Raw genomic sequence first — 20,378 nt, 5'->3', positions numbered from 1 at the left:
CTTCACAAACGGTTACACTCAAGAAATACATATGAGGAAACCCTATCGGAAACAGGTGGACGATTGAAACTTTCTTACCGGACGGGCTAATGTTATACCTTAAACTATTCTACACCCTGCCATAATTTTGTATGAGAGAACCCCCGACTATACTAACCATTTAGTCCTTGGTTGCTAATGCTAATCTTGCTTTTAGTCGCAGAAGTTATTTTTGTTGTTTTAAACAAGTTATATTGATCATTTAGGACCCGCTTTACCCATCCTATATGTCACGCCCGTTTTATTGAGACCAAGTGTCTTCTAGGTCAATCGATTTAAGCCTGCGATAGCGACACGTCAAACTTTGGCACGTTGCGTTGGACGCATTCAGCATACGCGGATTTTCTGAACGCGACAATTTAGTCGATTGACGCATTCAAATTTCAGTTGTCGCCTTCTATCTTTTTCTCGTTGGCTTTGTGAGTAATATCACAGACAATTCCAAATTTATAACGCAGTCAGAGGCTTTTTCAAGTTTTCGCGATTTAATTACCTAGTTTTATATCAAACTTTATATGGAAGGGTTTTACTGTAACATCGGAATATAAAATTTGAACACGATGTGCTATCCTACGATTAGTAAGTAAATGGTCACAACGCTAGAACATGATTATAAATTTTTCATATGCAAACATTAGAAAACCAAACAATTTCAAGTTAGAAATCTAGAATCTAGTGGAAGCGATTGAGTAAAACTTTCCAGTTCTTCGTAATGGCCGCAAGTTGAAAAACTATATATTGGAATTAGGTTATGTTAAGCATGGTGGTAGTTTGTAAAACCGAAGAGAATACTGCAACGGTATTAGGGGCAAATGGCTTAGCTAAGCATCAGGGTTTGCAATTAGCGAAATGGCACATATTTTATTATTAAGTTAATTTTGGTCAGGGAAGATACCAAAAATAATCCCATTGCGCTAACGTGTGTGCTTGGGTTTGCCTTGAGCAGGTGCGAGAAGGAAGAGATTCACAAAATCATCGAAGACAGCACGATCTACTAATGTCAGTCGACTTGCAACAGTGTAAAAAGTGACTGAGTGATGTGATCTTCTGCAGGCCCTGGCAACTTCCACATAGTCTATTATACTATTCACTGCTGTTCTAGGTTAAGGTTTATCTCCTTTTTTAACAACGAAGGGATAAAAATTCCTCGGTTTAAGTAAAGAAACTCGCAAACTATGGAATGCAATTAATATTGAATGTTTCAAGTTTTTAAAAGTAGATCATTGTATAAACTTTAAAAGTAGTATCCGTATCCTAACATAAATACTTATCAGACAATCCCCGTAAATGTTTTACTCTTAATGATAGTGTGGAGTAATTAACAGCGGATGCTAATCGACTATGAATGTTTTATTTGCTTTCTTTATCCACCAACAGTTTTTATTTCGTTCTATTATGTATTGGAATAGTTGGCTTAAGGGACCCGGAGCCGAGCCGAGCCGAGTTCATATGGTACGATAACGGAAAAGTTTTCAGAAACTATTCAGACATTTTACCGCAGAAACAATGCGCTGACATGATAGGCAGAGAAAGGCAGTAGTTTTACGCATTGCTTCTCCGAAATCATTCTTTATATGAATTTTGCAAATCTATTGGACTCGAGATGATGGATAATCGATATTCTCCCGTGGGCGAATTTTTATTTGTTTTTATACATAAAGTTAATATTTTTTTCAATTTTTAAGCCTTTTTTTTGCATATTTTCTAAAACATGTTTAAAGTTTTTTTAGCAAAAAATATTTTAATTTTCCCAATATACTTATATTTAGAATCTGTTTCACATTTTTCTAATCATTACGTTAAAGATTTTTATTTTTTGCTTTTAAGCGAAATGAATAATGAATAATTTATACATAAAAAGTTTTTTTTTTTTAAATTTCCTTTTTATACATTTTCTTTATGATGAACTTTTTTTTTTGTTTTTCTTTTCAGCGAAACCTTTACTTTGAAGACAAAGCTTATTATACAATAGGACTTATACTGAAAATAGATGAAAAGTTAAATTAAAAAAAAAGGAAAAAACAAAATACTTCAACGTAAAAAAAGGCACCCGAAAAATACTTGGAAAAAAACAAGAACAAATATGAGAATAATGTTCGCCTTGGGGCGAACTCTATGTACCCACTACCTTAAGCATATACAGAAGCAAAATTGTAATTAAATTTTTTTAGTACATTAGCATATCGATTCAGTTTTTGTTCAGTGCGCGGCTCTTCCCAATGGTTCTACTATATGCTAATGGTATTTGCCGCAAATTTTGACTCTTATCCTCGTTATTCCGTGTTCCAGCTTTTTCAGTTTCGGGCAGTGTAAAGGACCTAAAAGATCCATATTTAGTATAGTAGATCTAAGGGATCATGCACGTGGATCGTACTTACTAATTTCTAAAACTGGTCTTTAGTTAAGCAGTACTGGGTTTGGTTGAGTTTTTTCTTCAAATATTTGATAATAAAATTTCTAATAACAGATTATCGGATGCGTGGACTTGTTCAAGTCAATTCAAAATCGATCTCACGAGTACGCAATGCTTGATTACGCACGCAACAAAATTCACAGTCCATCATTGAATACCTTATACTAGTCTACAGTCACAATGCCTAAGGTGTCGTACGGAAAGTGCTCAAAAAAGTGGGCCGATCCGAACAGTTTTCAATAGCATTTGCGTTTGAAGCAAAGCACCTCAGTATATTAAATTTCATTAAAATGTCCCAAAAATTACGGTCCGTGGGTCGAACAAAAGAAAACAAAAAGGACAGACGGACAGACAAACTCAAATCGATTTAGAAAGTGATGCTGAGTCGATTGGTATAAAAAACAGTGCCTTTAAATCAAGCCCTTCTGCTTATTGCGCACATCTGCACAAGCTTTATATAACGTGTACCAACAGCAGTCTAGTAGTGTAGGCGTAACGAATAAAATTTAATCAGTAAATATTGGGGTTACGTTCAATGTCAAATACGGGTCATATTCGGTTATAGCTCTCATTTGCTTGGCAGTAGTAGTCACTTATCGAATTATAAAACCGCTAACCCTGCCCTTCCGCTTACGGCTTTTTCTTCGTACACGGAGTATATCGGTTTCTGCGTTTGCGATAGCTTTCTAAATTTTAGGGAATGGAAAAAAGTGATGCTTTTATATAGATTTTCTCTTTGCAGCTGTATATAGGTCATGGAATTCGATAGTTAACTTCTGAATGTACAATGTTCCGTTGATTTGACACCTGGATGAGCAGAGCGAACGCATCTACTTTTAGAATTAATATTTTATGCAATTTGTTGCGCGTATTTTTGGATACGATAAACGGAAGGACAAAACTTTGGTAGTGAGTGTAAAATATTTTTTTTCTTTTTTTTAGATTAAGTACGCGAATAGTTCGAGAATTGAGAATAGTTATTGTCGAAAGAACTTTTTTCGTGTGCAGGTTAGGGATCAAGTTGTTTTTTTTTTTTTTTCTTTTGTGATTTTGTTATATTTATATTTATTATTATTTCTCTTTTAAATTTTTTAAACATTAAATTGAAAGAAATAATTTATATATATATTTATATATATATATATATATATAATTGCTTTTTATGAGTTTTATTATAGTTAATGACTGGTAACAGGTCAATAGGAGGAAGGTACACATACACAAACATACTTCTAAAATATATATATATATATATATGTATATATATATATTTAGGATTTTAGATATTTTTTATTTTCATTTTCATTTCCTTTGCTTATTAAATATCGGCAGAAATTAAAATTAAATTTGTTCTTTTAAAATATATACAAAATGGTTTAAGCATAAAGACTTTTTTTTTTGTTTCTTTACAATTTCTGAGTGAGAAGCTTAGAGGTAAAATTTTTAAAAAGGTTTTCTTCTTTTAGTTTTTTATTTTCAACTTAAATAATTGATATTTTTTTGTAATTTTTCTTTGTTTTATTTTTTGTTTTTTTCTTTTTTTTTTGTTTATAAATTCGCTTTTAGTTTTCAAAACTTTTTTTTTTCTCATATTTATTTACTTTTATTAGACAAATTGTTAATTGTTTTTTTTTTTACTTTTTTTTTTTTTATTATTATTTTTTTATGATTTATTTAATATGTCATTAGTGTCGGTTTAAAACCTAAATTTTTCCTTTGTAAAAACAAGTGAATTTCCCGAAAATTGGGACGATTAGCTTCATTACGTTGCCAGCACTCGCACATCAAATCGTAGATTTCACGTGGACAATTCACTGGTATGATAAGCAATTCCTAAAGAAAAATTTTTATTAATTGTATTAAGTATAACAAAAATAAGTATGAAAATTATATTTAGTCGCGACCGAATCTTTTATACCCATCAACATTGCCCTAAAAAAGATTATAAAAATAGGAAAGAACTAAATTTTCTATTTCCAGAACAAAAGGGGAGAAATTTGAGTAACAAGCAAAACACGGGAAAAAAAGGCGTTCACATTTTTTTTTGTTTTGCATAAGCATATGGGCGTTGGCGATCTTTCTTTTGACCGGTTCAGGTTATTTTCAAATTCTTTTACAAATTTCTAAGCGATACCTTTCTTGTGGCAAACGGGAGAATGTTTATCTCAAACATTAAGAAGATGAGAAGGTGGGCAGGTGGCCAAACGAACAGATGTGCTCTGAATTTGAAGTTGGCAGCATTGCCCATGAAATATATGTTCAAATTTTCGCGCATTATATGTATGTTCAGATTTATCTGCCGTAGCTTTTTTGTCCCTTTGGCCCATTTTTAACGCCAACTCGCGGGAAATAACTCTCAATGTTTCTGTTAAATTCGAAGGCGGTCGCTTCATTTGTGTGGCCAAGAGAATGTGTACACGTTACACAGATGGACAGACAGACAGACGGGCATGCTTAAATCGATTCGAAATTTCATGCTAATCATTCATATATACTTTGTAGGTGTTCTAAAATCACTATCATCCCCCTCATCCTTCTGTGATGGGTATAGAAAGAAGTACGAAATAGTTTTAACATAATTGACCCAACAACTGTACATGTAATTTGAATTCGGAATCAGTTTTTCACTGTGGTTTCTTGGCTGCAAGTATCAATTTACCGTCTTCACAATAAGAAATAACCAGGAAAAAATGAGCTCTTTCCGCCATATAAACAAACACTTTTCGTAGGAACAATTGTACAAGAGAGGGTCCCAAAAATTAGTCCATTGGATTCAGATTTTTTAAATCTAAAACTTCGAAATATTATTGGCGAAGACTTTGGAAATTTTTCTTATATAAGAATTTTTATAAAAAAAAAAATCGCTATACCCAGAATGAATGTAAAAGAGAAATAAGGTGTGATTTGTAGATTGTAAACAAATTGTAGATTGAATACAAATATACATGGACTCACGTGAGCTGGGCGTACGGACAGACAAACTTAAATCGGTTCAGGAAATGATTTTGAACCGTTATAATAAATGACGGGTCCATTTTAATCCCTTCTGGGCACCACATACCTACGGAAAATTTTAACCCAAGTGGAGTATAGAGAGTTGAATCTGTCACATGGCAAAAATTTGTGAATATTTATCTACGAATTTCTATTGAAGTATATAGGGTCGCTAATTGGCAAATAAATTTAACCTTACGTTGTTCGTTAAATATAGAATTCATACGAACGGTTTTCAAACTATAAACGTTTCGTGTAGTTTATTAACTACGCTGAAGTACATGGATCTTTAATCATCGCCCAGAACCTTACAAAGTCTGCCCGGGAGATCTTTTATGGGCTTGACAGTGCCGGAACTTTTTTTGTTTTGGTTTCTGTGTAGAGTGAAAACCAGGCCTCATCACATTTTGGTTTGAAAGCTGGGAAGCAGCGGACAAATAGTACTCGTAGCAAAATTACCTCGCAACACCTATAGCTGCATCCTTAGTGGCATTACATGAACAGTTGTTTTTCTCACTTAATCATTTTGTTGATCGATTTTTATGGTTTTATTGTCCTATCGAATTAAAACTTACGTATTGATTATTATCACGATACATATGACCAATATTTTCAATAACTTTAGCGTTCGTTAAATATTCATATGGTTGCTCGCGGGCGAACGTTAAAATTTCCCATAAGGTAACTGCAAATGACCAAACATCCGATTTTGACGTAAATTTACCCTGAAAATTAAACAGAAAAAATCATTTTAGTCACAATAAATAAAAAAAAAAAAGAATGATGAAAATTTTTAAATAAATAAATGAAATAAAGGTAATTCGCCATTTTAAAATCGCATAGGTTCGCCTGAACTGAAGTAAAAATTTGTTAGTATGTTACGGCGGTGTTAGAGCAAGTTTGACAATTGACCCTAACTGCGCAGTAAATCGAATTTTTAGAATCTTTAATAAACCCGAGAAAGATCCAAAAATTTCGGTTAGTATGTTAACGGGTTATATATAAAAGGTAAAACCATTACATATACTACACCTCTTCGCCCAGTACAGTTCTTTATAGAACTTATTTTCAAAACAAGAGAAAACATTATCATTATTCATGGACCACCAGGAGATTACCTTGCCCCACGACTTTTCAAAGCAACACGTTGTACGAGAAGTGGTCGGAAAAGTGGTCCATTTCGAACCATTTTCTAGAACAATTGTACTTCGGCGAAAACAGGTTGGTGTGTCAAACTTCATCAAAATATCCCATGCCTGAACAGAAAAATTCAAGAACAGACATTAGCTGGACGGACCGACACACCTGCTTAGATCAGACTCACAAAGTGTTGCAGTATTGATCAATATATTAAAAGGCGGGTATATCTTAAGTTTTTCTGGATATCATGTTAATACACACAAACTTAACGCACCCTTGTACCACAAGTGATATAATATACAAAAATATAACTTATTTTATAAGGTTGTCGTTCTTTAAATTACTTAATTCACAATTAATGTGTGGGGGATGTAGATAGATTGATCCGCCATTATGTTTATATCTATTAGATTTTCACTTGTCACTTTTTAAAACGGCTTGAGCTGCTCGATGGCTTCACGTGAGTGTTTTTAAACATTTATCTGACCGTTCACGCGCAACTGTAATTATTAAAAATGCCTAAATGGCAGTTTCACAGATAAATTTTGAAAAATATCAAAACCTTGTCTACAAAAGATGTAAACCTATGAGAAGTATCCGGAATCGTTAAGTGAAAATAATAATCGGAGTTAATTAAAATTTATCGGTTTGGACCTATGCGGTGAAGCATACAATACAACTGCACCAGTATGCGGTGCAATTCTCCGCTAGTTACTCGTCGAAGCTCGTCTTTAGCTTATTCCGAATCCAAGACATCAGCTTCAAAATGGTAAAATTGGCCTTAGAAGCGCAATGGCGATGCTTATTTGAGGAGATTGGTTAAATTTTCGGATAAAGGTGCTATTCTAATTCAGAAAATATCAGTCAGAAAGTTATGAAGGGAATAATAAATTATGTTCATCACCCAAATCAACTTTCTAAGGCTTAAACGATCCTTACATTTTATGCCTTGCATATCTTCTAGCATTCATTTAGCTATGTTTTTGACTTTCGCCATTTGTCGTAGATACCCAGCAACATTATCAACAATTTGATGTGCGAGATATCGTTTACGAGAAGCACTTCATTTAATTAATTTTTTCATTGTACTACAAGGTTCTATTAATTTTATTTTGGCTAGACGCCTGACCAATGTCATTTTGTTTAGAGTTGCGCTGGGGCCGCTTTACGTCCATGTTTTCAATGTACATATAACTTCAGGTTTATTCCACAAAGAGGAAAGATTTCTTGTATTCTATTGTGACTGTATAATGAAAAAAATAATGGTACAAGCGGGTAAAAAAATCAATATTCAGCGTATAGTCAAATATTCATATTCATATAGCTTATGCTCATAACATGTAGAGATCAGAGGGGCTCAGAACTGTAACTAAAGAACTTTACTGAAAACAGCCGACGCAAATGTTCGGAGCCTTAGTATACAAACGGCCGCTTTGTATTGATAAGATGATTTTTCAACTTGAACTTACGTTCGGTCTCGTACGTAACAATCTCCGAGGAAAAGTTAACAGCACTGAAGTGCGATTTGTTCGCCGTTCTTCTTATTGACTAGACTTTGCAACTTCTGATCACTATTGCGATATGGGAAAAAGTGGGGAACGTAAGCCGTACAATGCTTTAAATGATAAATTTCAACATTTTTTTACAATTTTCCTATCAACTGCAAGTGATGTGGGTAGGCAAAAAGGTATATTGAGTTTGTGCGGGTGTAGGCAACACTCAGAAAGGGTTGAGATAGACGCATTTTTTATTATGCCTATATATTCAGAATCACTTTCTAAATGCCCTTCTCAATCGATCTAAGTTTATCCGTCTGTCTGTCCATCTGTCCGGCTTGATTTATTCAATCAACAAGCTGCAATTCCTGAGAAATTTTGATGGACTCTGGTTCCCCGACATGTGTTGGACTTAACAGCGAACGCTATTGAAAACGGTTTGGATAGTTTCGGACAACTTCTTCGACCATATTCCGTATAGTGTCTTATTATGAAAAATCGTTATATGGATAACTGTAGCATGGTGTAGGGTTGTTATTTTTAAAATTATGCAAACTAAACATATTTAATATTTTTTTAAAATACAGATGAATATTCTGTGCTCTGTGCAGTTATCAGTTTCTTGCCTGCGCGATTATGTGTGTTGCCACTTTTTAGGGTGAAATAAGCGAAAATTGTTGCTTAACAATTCATTAAAAAAAAATTAAAAGTAAAATTAGCTTAAATTTGGATTTTGTTTACATAGCTTGCTTATAATAGCTTGTGTTTGGATTTCAATTATTCCCATTTCGAAATTTTTGTTTAATATAATATTTCAAATTCATTTGTTTTTATTTTACTTGAGAAACTTTTGCCTTCGAAACAATAGTTGCACATTTATCCAACGTTTTATTTGTGCCTTAATTGGGTCAACATTAATTAAGCAAAGTTTCCAATTAAAGCGGAAAATAATAAAAGTGTTACTTTTGTTTTTGTGTGTTCGGTGTGTTTTTGAAATCATTTCATTTTTCTTTTCATATTTTTGTATTAATTTTTAATTATGAGAAATTTGACACTTTCTACATCAGAAGTCGGCAATTTTTTACATTCAATGCTCAACAAACCCTTGAGTGAATGACCTATTATTGGATGCCTTTATAAGAAGAAGAAGAAATTCTTGAATATATATTGAGTGTAGATTCTTTCTTCTTTGGTGTGACCAATTAATCAGGACATGTCCACCGTGTGCGTAACACGTTAACAGTCAGAAAGGGGTGGGGAAAGGGAAAAAAATAGAGAGGGAATGGGAACAGTCGAGTGGGCTTATGTGCCCAATCGGCAAGTATTATAAGTTTAGCGCTACTGCAAACTGAAGTAGTATAGCGCACTGCGATTTGAATCTATCAACACTGGCTTGGTACTTGTGATCCGATACTTTGGAACTTTAAAGAGAAAATTATGCGGCGGATCACTCATTCATTGTTTATAATATTCTTAGAAATTTCGATAAGCAGTATTTATACTCTTCCCTCGTTTCGCTTTTCACTTAATATAGCTTTAAAAGTGTCTATCAAATACTACGGGCCTAATGTTGCCAGCTCCTGCTTTACATGTATATACACATGGATATATTTGCTTGCAGTGGTTATCTTTAGGAAAAAGAGGTTAAGCAGCATAAAATATATATCATGATATGTTTTGTGGTTGGTTCTGTAGAAAACGATTAAATGAAAATGACAGTTTGGTTGCGGACTAGAGAAAGTTTTCGCAAAAAAAAAAAAAAAAAAAAAAAAATGAAAAGAAAAATAAATAAAATGAAACAATGTAGAAAATGAATATTATTGCTGAGAAAATTGAAAAATAACAATTGAACAAATTTTTAGAATAACGAACACCGCTTGCCAGCTTGATAATGATACTCATGCTTAGAATGGAATACATGTATATTCAACCGACGGAAGGAAGGCTTTTTAAATTTTAATTACAATATTTTAGAGTTTTTTTTTTTTCAATCCCTTTTACCTACATTTTTCACTAAATTCTCGACTCTTTAAAACTATCGTAAACTAATAAGTGAACTTCGTTAATTGTGAGATTTCAAAACCATATACTATTTAAGTCTTAAAGTAGTTGAAACAATATTTTTAAACTTCCTCCGAGTTTTCTTCATCGAGTAGAGGGGAGACCCCTTTTTGATTAAAGATCGTATGCTAATGCATTTTTGATTTTCTATCTTCACCTATGAGTAACTAGTATTAGCATGTATGAGATTAGAAAGGTCGATCATACGTTCATTGTTCTCATTGAAATGCCCCTGCTCTCGTTACGTTTTAGATGCTGGTTATGCGAGTGAATCGCTTGTGAGAAGAAGTGCTGAGACTACAGAAATTTGCACCGAATGAAGATAATTCTTAATTCAGGTACCAACGCTTTCTTATTGATAACAAGTAGTATATATACTGAATGAATCCGAGGTATTTTCACCTTACACTACTTGTGGTACTTGTGGTACAAGGGGCGTTTGTGGGCATATAAGAAACGCCCAAAAAGACTTAAGATAGACTCTCCCTTTATTATAGCTGGCGATTTAAAACTACTTTCTACGCTTGCTTATCCTTCTGTTTATCTAGTTTGTTGTGTTTAACCTAGAAGTCGCGATTCTTGAGATATTTTGTTGAAATTTGGTACACCGTCATGTTATTGCCCAAAGACTAACGCTATTTGAAATGGTTCGCATCGGACCAGTTTTTTCGACCACTTTCCACATAATATCCTCCTTTGAAAAGTTGTCATTTGCATAACTGTAGGGTGTTGTAGAGCATTCTATAGTGGGCCAGGCTATAATTTTTTTGTTTGTTTAATTGTGCGAGAAAACATTATTTCTTTTTGTGATTCCAACTGAAAATGTGAAAGAATGTTTAAAAAATTAGCAAGTTTCGAAGATGCAGCAATGCTGCCTACCCTTTACCCCCTTTATCAGCCACTTTTCTCTCTTTATTATTAGATATTGAATCTCTGCTTAGTTACGCAATAAAAGTGCATCCAAGTTAACCTTATTTAACATTGAATTCGAAAGCGTGAAACTTACGTTCAACTTTTGCCTTTGTCAAAAGCTAATTAAAGTCGATAAATTAATGATGATGGATCAATAAAATCTTCCGTTAGCCTATATCAAATCATCCGCAAGGCAACATAGTATAAGTCCTTCGTCTCACGACTAGCAACACATGCCATTCGGTACGTTTTGTCCTATTGGTTTTTTCCTTTTTAATTTTCGATCTTTCTTCCCACACGCACACATATACACATACACTTTCACAGACATATTCAAAACATAATTGAAGTTCATACACTTCATATATGTCATGGAAATCATTGATTACTGCTTTGAGGGCGAAATTATTGATTTGTAGATACTGCACGTTAAGGTTCGGTGGTAAAAATCGCCAACAGAATAAATAGTTTCTATTAATTAAAGCTTTCAAAGACAATTTACATAAATAACATTCTCGTAAACAAATTTTTCTAATGTCCTTAATACAGCAATATTTCTGCTTATTATTAATTAAGCAACAACTTGTTTAGATGCTTCCTTTGTAAATATTAAAGCAATTCTTGTTTGGAGAAATTTACCATAGTATTACTTATAGTACTTGAACAATAATTTAATTTAAATTTTGGTTAAAAGAATTTAATGCGGGCATGGTCAACTGGACTAGTTGCTACGTCTTACTTCACGTGCAAGTTGATGACGATGAAAACTGAAGAATAATTTACTTTAAGGCAATTCAAAGTCTTTATGGTTACTAGTGGGCCTACTAGCTGGCTTCTAGAAATATATTTATTACGATTATGGGTTCATTTTAAAGGATTATTAAGTAAATGCGATATATTGTGATGCTCTTCTCAGGCGTTCCAATTGTTGCTGACAGCGCTTCCATGTGTAGTTTGTTAAGCATTCCATTAAAAAAACTGCATAAGCTTGATTTCGTCGCAAAAGTTTATAAGACGCATGCACCATAATTTTACTAACCGTGTCAGATTTGGGCAGTGTGTCTTCTTTTAATTTTCATTCAATCCGCCTGAGTGGCCGAGTAGGCAAAAGTCTTGACTAGCAACTCAATGGTCGTGGATTCAAATCTCAAGTGAAGTACAGTTCGAATAAAGCCTTAGATGCAAGTGCTTTAAGACTTTAGTCGTAGAATTTATTTATTATAATTAATCACATTTGAAAAATCGTCTTTCCACACTTTTCGATTGAATTTGAGGTATTCAGTATACAAGAAAAAAGGTTGCTTAGACAGATTATGGCAAAATCAAACATGCTTTGACTTAAGTCTTAAGTTAACGTGCTGTCAAGCAGTTGCCAAATTTAAAAATTTTTTTTTTTTAATTTTCCTTGAAATTATCAAACTCGTGAAAATAAAGGTAGGAAGCTGCCTGATTGACTGAAAAGGCAAGGTTAAAAAAACAAAAGTGATCTTTATGTAGGTATGCCTAGAATACGCATAGAACTGGGATAAGCTCGTAGAAATCCGAAAATCCTTTCCCGTTTTCATCTATAACTTTTGGGATCGAAGATGTTTATAAGCATGTGTTCGATTAAAAAATTTTATCTTCCGTCATCCTTGATCGCTCTGATCCCTTTGCAAAACGTCAATAATTCTATAGCATTGAACTGATGAATACAGAAGAGTCTTTAAAAATAGTATATAGCTTTTATCCGCCTGCTTAAGGGGAAAGAAATTTTTGGTTTTCGCAAGATTCTATATTTTTTATAACATTTCGGAGAACGTTTCAAATGCTTTAAAAATCTTTTGCAGTATGATCTAATGAATTTTATTAGTAGCTTTATCACGCTTTTATGTGGACTTACTGATCTACAAAATTAGGAAATCACACGAAAATGTTGCAATTATCTTTCTTTTTCATATTTGTTTTTCATAAGTGTTCGCAAATTTGTGACTTTTCTGAAATCTCCAAACTTCAGATGAGATCTAAGAATATCAGACAGTGTGACTGGGTTGTGATCTCTAATGCCTCTGTGATATTGCTCTGAATAAACTGCTGCTCGAAAGTGTTAGGAAATTTTTCTCTTCTCAGTTACAAAGAGAATGACAAATGTAATATTTCGTCGGCTTTCACTTGCGTTGGTAGGTGAAACAACAAAACCGAGAATATGCCCACAATAAAAGTATTAGGTTTACAGGGTATATAGAAAAAAAAAAAAAAAACCACCACATCATAACGGTCACGAAAACCCTCATATTCGTATATCTATATATTTATAGGTGTACATACGGATACATGTAAAACGCATATATATATACATATGTACAAGTAAAACGCATATCGTTTGTATATCTACTGATATGGGACTTAAATGAAAAGTACGTACAAAATTCGCCCATAAGCGAAAAAACCAAACTAAATAAATTAATTAACTACATGATAACAAGTATACGCACGCACGCCAGCATATGCATGCACTCATATACAATAGACAAAGAAAAAAGAACAAAAAAATATAGCTGTGGAAAGCCATGAATGCTAAACCATGAAGAAGAGGACATAAAAACATATGTGCAAACAAAGTGAATACAGATGCTGATGTGGTCTGGCCTGGTATGGTCTGGTCTGGTCGCGTTTGGACGGGCCGGGTGGAGTTGATCTATAAGGGGGCATAAAAAAAAGACTAAAAGTAATGTAAAGCTTACATGATATGACTTCAACCTGAAAACGAAAAATAGAACGACAATCATACTCTACTGTGAATACTTTTGATGCGTATGTGTATTTGTGAAAAAGCACATAGTTATCTCTAGGCATATGCGTATTTATATATGCGCTTACGCTCGCGCACACATGCATAACCCATGCAAATAAAAGATGATATGTATTTTGTGGGTATTTAAAAAAAATATTGTATTGTGGATGAAAGCGTGTAAATGATGAAACTTCACTTCACATAGAAGCAGATGTATGAAAATTTTGTTGCAGTTTTCTGCATATAAACATGCACACAATGTATCTAAGTTTGCATTAATAGAATTTATTACATTTATACATTTGTATATAGACGGAGTAAATAAGCAGAAACAGCAAAATACCAGAACTAGGACTTTCTTAAGAAGATCTTTGCAGCAGGAAATCTTGCGGTTTCTACATATGTATTAAAATATAAACAAATATAGTAATAGTTGTATAAATGCAAATATATATATATATATATATAAACATACAAAGAGCATCCTAAAGAAAGACGAAAAATAAATATATTTACATGGAAAATTTTTGTTATGTCTATAGTAACTGAAAGTAAGTGCTTATGAGCATAGCAATGCATCATCATCATCATCATCATCGTCATTGTTATTATTAACAAAGCATCTGACGGAAGTATGTGGAGCTTTTCAAATTATAAGTTGCCTGTACCTCACTCTCGGTCTTCCTCTTCCCCTTTGCACGTATACGTATAGGTCTCTTAACAAATAAATCATACTTTTTGCTGTTGTTTTTATTTTATTTTGTTTTTTTGAAAGGACTTGAACTTTATTCTCTTACTCACTCAACTTTAGCGTTTTGCGTAGAGAAAGTACCTCTAGGTTTGTTTGTACGTTTGCTCAAGTGCATTAAACTGAAAATTATACGCATTTTGGGAGCTCAACCTTAATAGCAGTAAGAACAACAATAACGCAAAACAACATTTGTTTTAATTTTCATTGCCGTGGTTGCTGTCTATTTTTGTCTGTATGCGTTTTCTGTGTAACATAATAAAAGACTTTTCGGGTAAAACTTCAGAATTGTATTATTTGCAAAATGAAATGAATATTAACTGAAAAGTGATTTTTACCGTAACCACAAGCATGGACGGAAATTTATAATTAAATAAAACGATATTCATATGTCTAATTGGAAGGAAAACAGACAGCTACGGTATAACTTAGGGCATACAAGTTGAAATCTGTGAAGGTTACCTTTTATCAAGAAGTTTTCAATGTAAACATCATAAAGTATTTACAATGCCTTTATTTTATTTTGATTTTTTTTTTTTTGTTTGTTTTTTTCATTGGTTCCATTTTTATTTGATACGGTTTATTTGGATTGTGGAAAAAGAGAATTTTAGCTGAATTTGTTATGACCCTTTAATTGCAATGAAAAGTGAACAGAGTGACAACTGTTTTTATCTGAGGTAAAACTTTTCTCTTTGCCAAAGGAGATAATCAAAACATATTTGTTCGTCAATGCCGATACCTTTGAATGGTTTGAAAAAACTCAACTAAAAGTTGGTTAAAGTTTGGATTACACCCGAACAAGTCGTCTCCCATGCACACCATTGACAAACAATGAGACTTTTTCACAATTAATCAAAATTACTTAGCCTAGTTGTTTCCTAAGCTTGCCTTGTTTAAGAACTTGTAGCTAATCGTCGAAGCGGTTCGACAGAGTTCATAAATTATTTCTCTTAATGGTAATTGAGTATGAAAAAAATATATATATATAATAATAAAGTACAGAATTAAAATATTTGATAAACTAAAATATTTGATTAGCTAATGAATTTGGAAGAGTATTGAGACTGGAACCTGTTGGGAGTTGGAGTTGTGGAAGCGTATCAAGACTGAGCCCAATAGTAAATACGTTCTGTGAAGATGAGAATTGGGCAACGTTAAGAGAATGTACTGTAAAATATATGCAGGGATTTCGGATCAATGCGCTGAAATCAACCTATATCCGATACCCTTGCTAGGCACATAGTGCTTATGAATCTGGAATTTTTATATAGAAACTGCCTATTTATTGTACGAATATGAAAACGTATTGTCCGTAGTTAGCTACACACTTTTTCCCATCCGTCGAACGGTCAGGGTAGAGATATATGCTGGAAGCAAACTAGTTAAAGTAATCATCTAGAACTAAAGCGCTGTTCATCAAGTTCGTGTCCCACTGATGGGAATAACTCGAGTTCTTCTGGGTGAGTAAACCGCATGCGCTAGCACTTTCCAGTTGTGTGCTTCTAATGTTTCACGAACAGATTTTGCTGCATAGAGGGATGCCATGCCAAAAATGGTCTTGCTTAGCTTCTTCCATGTTTTGCTTTTTCTTTGATCAGTGAATGATTCGATTAATTAATAATTACGCCTCAATAAATTAAAATATTGATTAATTAAAAAATAAATAACAATAATTAATTAAATAATTAATAAACAATTAGTGATTGGTGGTTAACGGCGTTGTTGACAGCGTTTGGTATTAACAGTTTACTGAACCTATAACAGCTAATAGCGGTGCCCTCTGGTCTCATCAAACATAGAATACTATCTGTCTGTTTAAAGGATTTAGACTCGTAGTCGATGTGAATGTTACGCTTAGATTATTAGAATAGATTCACTTCTTATTTCCAGTTAACAAAAGTTTATATAAAAAAAAATCCAATTTTCAAAATTTCTCCACAAAACTTGTTTTGTGATAGTATTTGGGCTTTTCAAACCGGTATGAAAAATCTGATTTGGTTGGGGAGCTTTTTAAATGGCTTTTTAAAATAGGGCGTTATATGGGGCTCTAAACAATTCTCAATAACATTTGTCGTTGGGCCAAAGCACGTCCGTGTAACAAATTTCATCCAAATATCTCAAAAATTGCGATCTGTAGCTTGAACACAAATTTACATGGACAGACGAAAAGATAGACAGCCGGACAGACGAGGGAGTCTCGCTATAATAAAAGACGGATGTATCTTAAAACCCTTTGGCGTGTTACATATGGCGGCACAACCTCAATATACCCTGTCACGCTAGTGCTGTACTTCAAATATGTATTACTCCTAGATTACTCCTCCTGGTGTTATGGCCGTCTATGGGCAAATGTCCATTTGAAATTTACACGCCTGGCAAGGGTCAAGTCAAAATCTATGAAAACCAAGATTTTCTTGATATGATTACTCACTGATCAGCACCTACGTTATTTAAGGAATAAAAAATTCCGCAATGAAATTCCGCATATCACTTCTAATAGACAATTTCGCTTAAGGCATACTTTCGGTAAGCGACAGACACATTTTCGTTTAATCGCAAACGCGTTTCAGTATTCTCCTAATTACATGTTTTCGTTCCATGTTCATAATGTTAATCAAATTCCCTTTACTTAATGCACTTTGGTAATATTTCCTTCAGCTGTCGACAAGATTTACAGCTTGCACTTAATGTATGACACTTAATAAATTTGACGAATGTGAGAGAAGAAAGTGGGTAGAAATTTCGCTACGAATAGTGCATAGGCTCTGTAGGAAACTTTTTCGCGTAAAATAAATGTAAAGAGTATAAGGAACAAATAAGGAAATTATATTCGGTTGTAACCGAATCTTTTATACCCATCACCGATGTCCCAAGAGGGACTAAAAATAGGGAAAGAGAACTATATTTTCATATTCTATTGAGTGGGCGTAGTTGATTTTTTCTATTCTCAGAATAAAAGTGAAAATTTTTATAACGTGTGTGCTATACTCTGTGAGTAGCAAGCAAAAAACACGGAAAACAAACGTGTTCACAGACGCACAGACGAGTGGGCATAGATGTGTGGCCGCTGTGGGCGTGTCCTTTGACCGGTTTAGGTCATTTTCATTATCTTTTTGAAATTTATAGGCGATATCTTAATTTTTGGGAAAGGGAGAATGTTTACCACAGATAGTGCATAGTTGGGCAGATGGACGGGCGAACACGTACGCGAACATGATTAGATTCACTCCGAATTTGAGACAGGCCAAAATTTTATATACTTTATTATGCTTTTGAAGCTCGCTCCCGTGTGTTATAAAGGTATTGAGTAGGTGTGATCAACTTTCCCCATATTTTTGTGGATTCATTTTTCGTAGTTTATGACTAATGAGCAGAAAACCAGTTTTTTATTCCTCTTAAAGAACTGAGGTTTTCTCACTTTACGTACTACCGTAGGGGTATTCTTCAACCGATTTGGCCCATTTTCAATACACATCAGCGTGCAGGAACTTTCAAAGAGGCAGACAGACTGACAGACTGAAATCTACTTGGATTTTGATGCTGATCAGAACTATGCATACTCTGTGGGGTTCCCTCTTTCTTCAGCGATATGTATGCAAATTGATGATATATTGATGATAATCATTGGAAATGAGATAAAAACTACGTAAATAAAAAGAAATTTATCCGGTTCTTACTAATAAGTACTCAGTCCTTAGCCCGTTACAAATATTCTGTGTTTGTTTTCAATTCTTGTGCTTCGGTTAGCTGAAGACTTTTACAGCGCTTTTGAAATTTTAAATTCTTTGTTTGAATGTGAGATCTTTCCAAAGGGCGCTTTGGTATGATCTTATGGCAGACTGAATCTTCATTTTCAGTAGCTATTCTAGAGGGTAAGCACAAATGTAAGAGAATCATGTGTTCTCGTATTCAATCTATGACAAAAAGACTGGGAATTATACATTTCGTTGTTGGCACTAAAATTACTCACGGACACTGCTTTGAAATCTAGTAGCATATCTAAAAACATCCATGTAATCATCAAATTTTTTGACTTTGTTGACTTAGATAATAGATAAAGGAATTGAGAGAAAAGAGAGAAAAAAACTCAATCACATAGGGGATGTCTCCTATTCGTGACGGCGGCGGTCAGGAAGAAGTGGGGGATGAGAACGGGATAGGAAAGGGGTGGTCATAGCTTAGTGAGCGTGTGCCCAACCTGTGTCAGTGTTCAGACGCGATTGCCGACTGACCACTCATCGCAGCTGTGGCCTAAGTAAACTTTACCGCACTTGAGATTTGAACCCGCAAATAATAACTTCGTCGTAAGCCACTCGCCCCACACATTGTTTAACATACGCCTTCGGAGCCTTGATGTGCTTTGATGGAACAGATATATATATAAATATAACTGTATACTACTTATCTCTCCGTTTTTTCAGCTTTCACTTCAGTTTTGTACGGGTAATTAAAAAAAAAGAATAGGAAAAAAGTATCTCCAGATGATATGAACTTATAGTTTATGTGGAGAACTTTTCATTAGGATTTACGCCTCATAGGTCGTCGAGTATTTTTGCACTTTATACTCGTTGCCAAATTCCAACTCTTTTCGTATATGCATCAAGTATATAAAAATACTTAACGAAATTAGGAAAAAAAAAAAAAAAAGGAAAATATAATTTTTTTTTTCTCAAATAAACCGGGAAAACAATAGAATTGGTATAATTCCATCCATTTCCCCTTTTCAAATTCTTTTGCGTTTTAAGCTTTTGATATAATTTTCCTTTTCTTTTTTTTTTCAGCTGCTTTTTATGTACATTTTCTAAATCTCTTTTCGACTAAAATATACTCTGGCTGGGATATTCATTTTATTACCAACAGTATTAAACTGTTGGTACAGCTACTGTTGCGACGACTATCAAGTGGAAAATTAGTGTAAAATGAATATTTATGGTTGCTGCGGCAAAAGGATTAAGGGCAACACAAAAAAGTAAGTGAAAAACGAGTGAAAAATACCCTGAAAATATATATGTGAACAAAATAAAAGGAAAAAAAATATATTCTGTACATAAAATTCGCAAGTTTATTACGACCGGCAAATAAACACAACGGATTTAAATAAGAAATGAAATAAAAAAAAGTTTTAATTTTATTAAATTTAATTAATTCCATTTACGTGTAGTAAAATATATATATAACTATATATAAAATATATTTTCGCTTTTATTTTCATTCGTTTTTTTTTTTTTTCATTTCCTTAAAATATTTTATTAATTTAAAAATGTTGAATTTTATTTAAAATTTTAATAAATTGGCTTAACATTTTTTTTTTTTTATACGCAATGAATTCGTTTGCATTTTAAATTTTAGACAACATACATGACTGGATGATTAAATAAAAAAAGTTTTTTAAAAAAATTTTATTGGACCGAAGTGTTAATTAACTTTATTAGCAACGATTAACTGGCAATTTCATACTTGAAAGTTTAATTTCTATTCTTTTTACAATGCAATGGGAACGCATTAAAAACCAAAAAAATTCTTCTTCTTTTTTTTTTTATGAAGTTCACGGAAGTTATTAAAATATTTATATTGAATTTCGCTTTAGACTAGATTATGAATTCAAGGTTGTGAACTTAAGTCCGTTTTCTGTACATTCGTAGAGCATGTACCATTCGCGGTGCAAAGCTATATTAACCTTGTGCGAATTTATGCTCAACATCCAGAAGAACTTGAGATACACCTATCCTTTATTACATCGATTGATTCAGAATCATTTTTAAAAACATTTTCCGAATCCATCTCAACTTGGCTGTCCTTCTG

The 20,378-nt window shown here is 33.4% G+C and overlaps 1 protein-coding gene across 1 annotated transcript in view; it reads right to left on the bottom strand.

Moving 5' to 3' along the window:
* Positions 1 to 4,083: 4,083 nt before the first annotated feature.
* The window catches only part of LOC119632874 (discoidin domain-containing receptor 2), a gene marked incomplete at its 5' end in the record, with an annotated part of 216,597 nt that continues 200,302 nt past the window's right edge, over positions 4,084 to 20,378 (bottom strand). The window contains 2 exons of the mRNA XM_038026018.1: positions 4,084 to 4,285; positions 6,022 to 6,171. Of these exons, the coding sequence (XP_037881946.1) occupies positions 4,127 to 4,285; positions 6,022 to 6,171 (309 nt within the window). The remainder of the gene's footprint in view (positions 4,286 to 6,021; positions 6,172 to 20,378) is intronic.

This window comes from Glossina fuscipes, unplaced genomic scaffold (assembly GCF_014805625.2).
Source record: "Glossina fuscipes isolate IAEA_lab_2018 unplaced genomic scaffold, Yale_Gfus_2 2, whole genome shotgun sequence".
Classification (NCBI taxonomy): Eukaryota; Metazoa; Arthropoda; class Insecta; order Diptera; family Glossinidae; genus Glossina; species Glossina fuscipes.
This window is presented reverse-complemented; position numbering and strand designations above follow the sequence as displayed.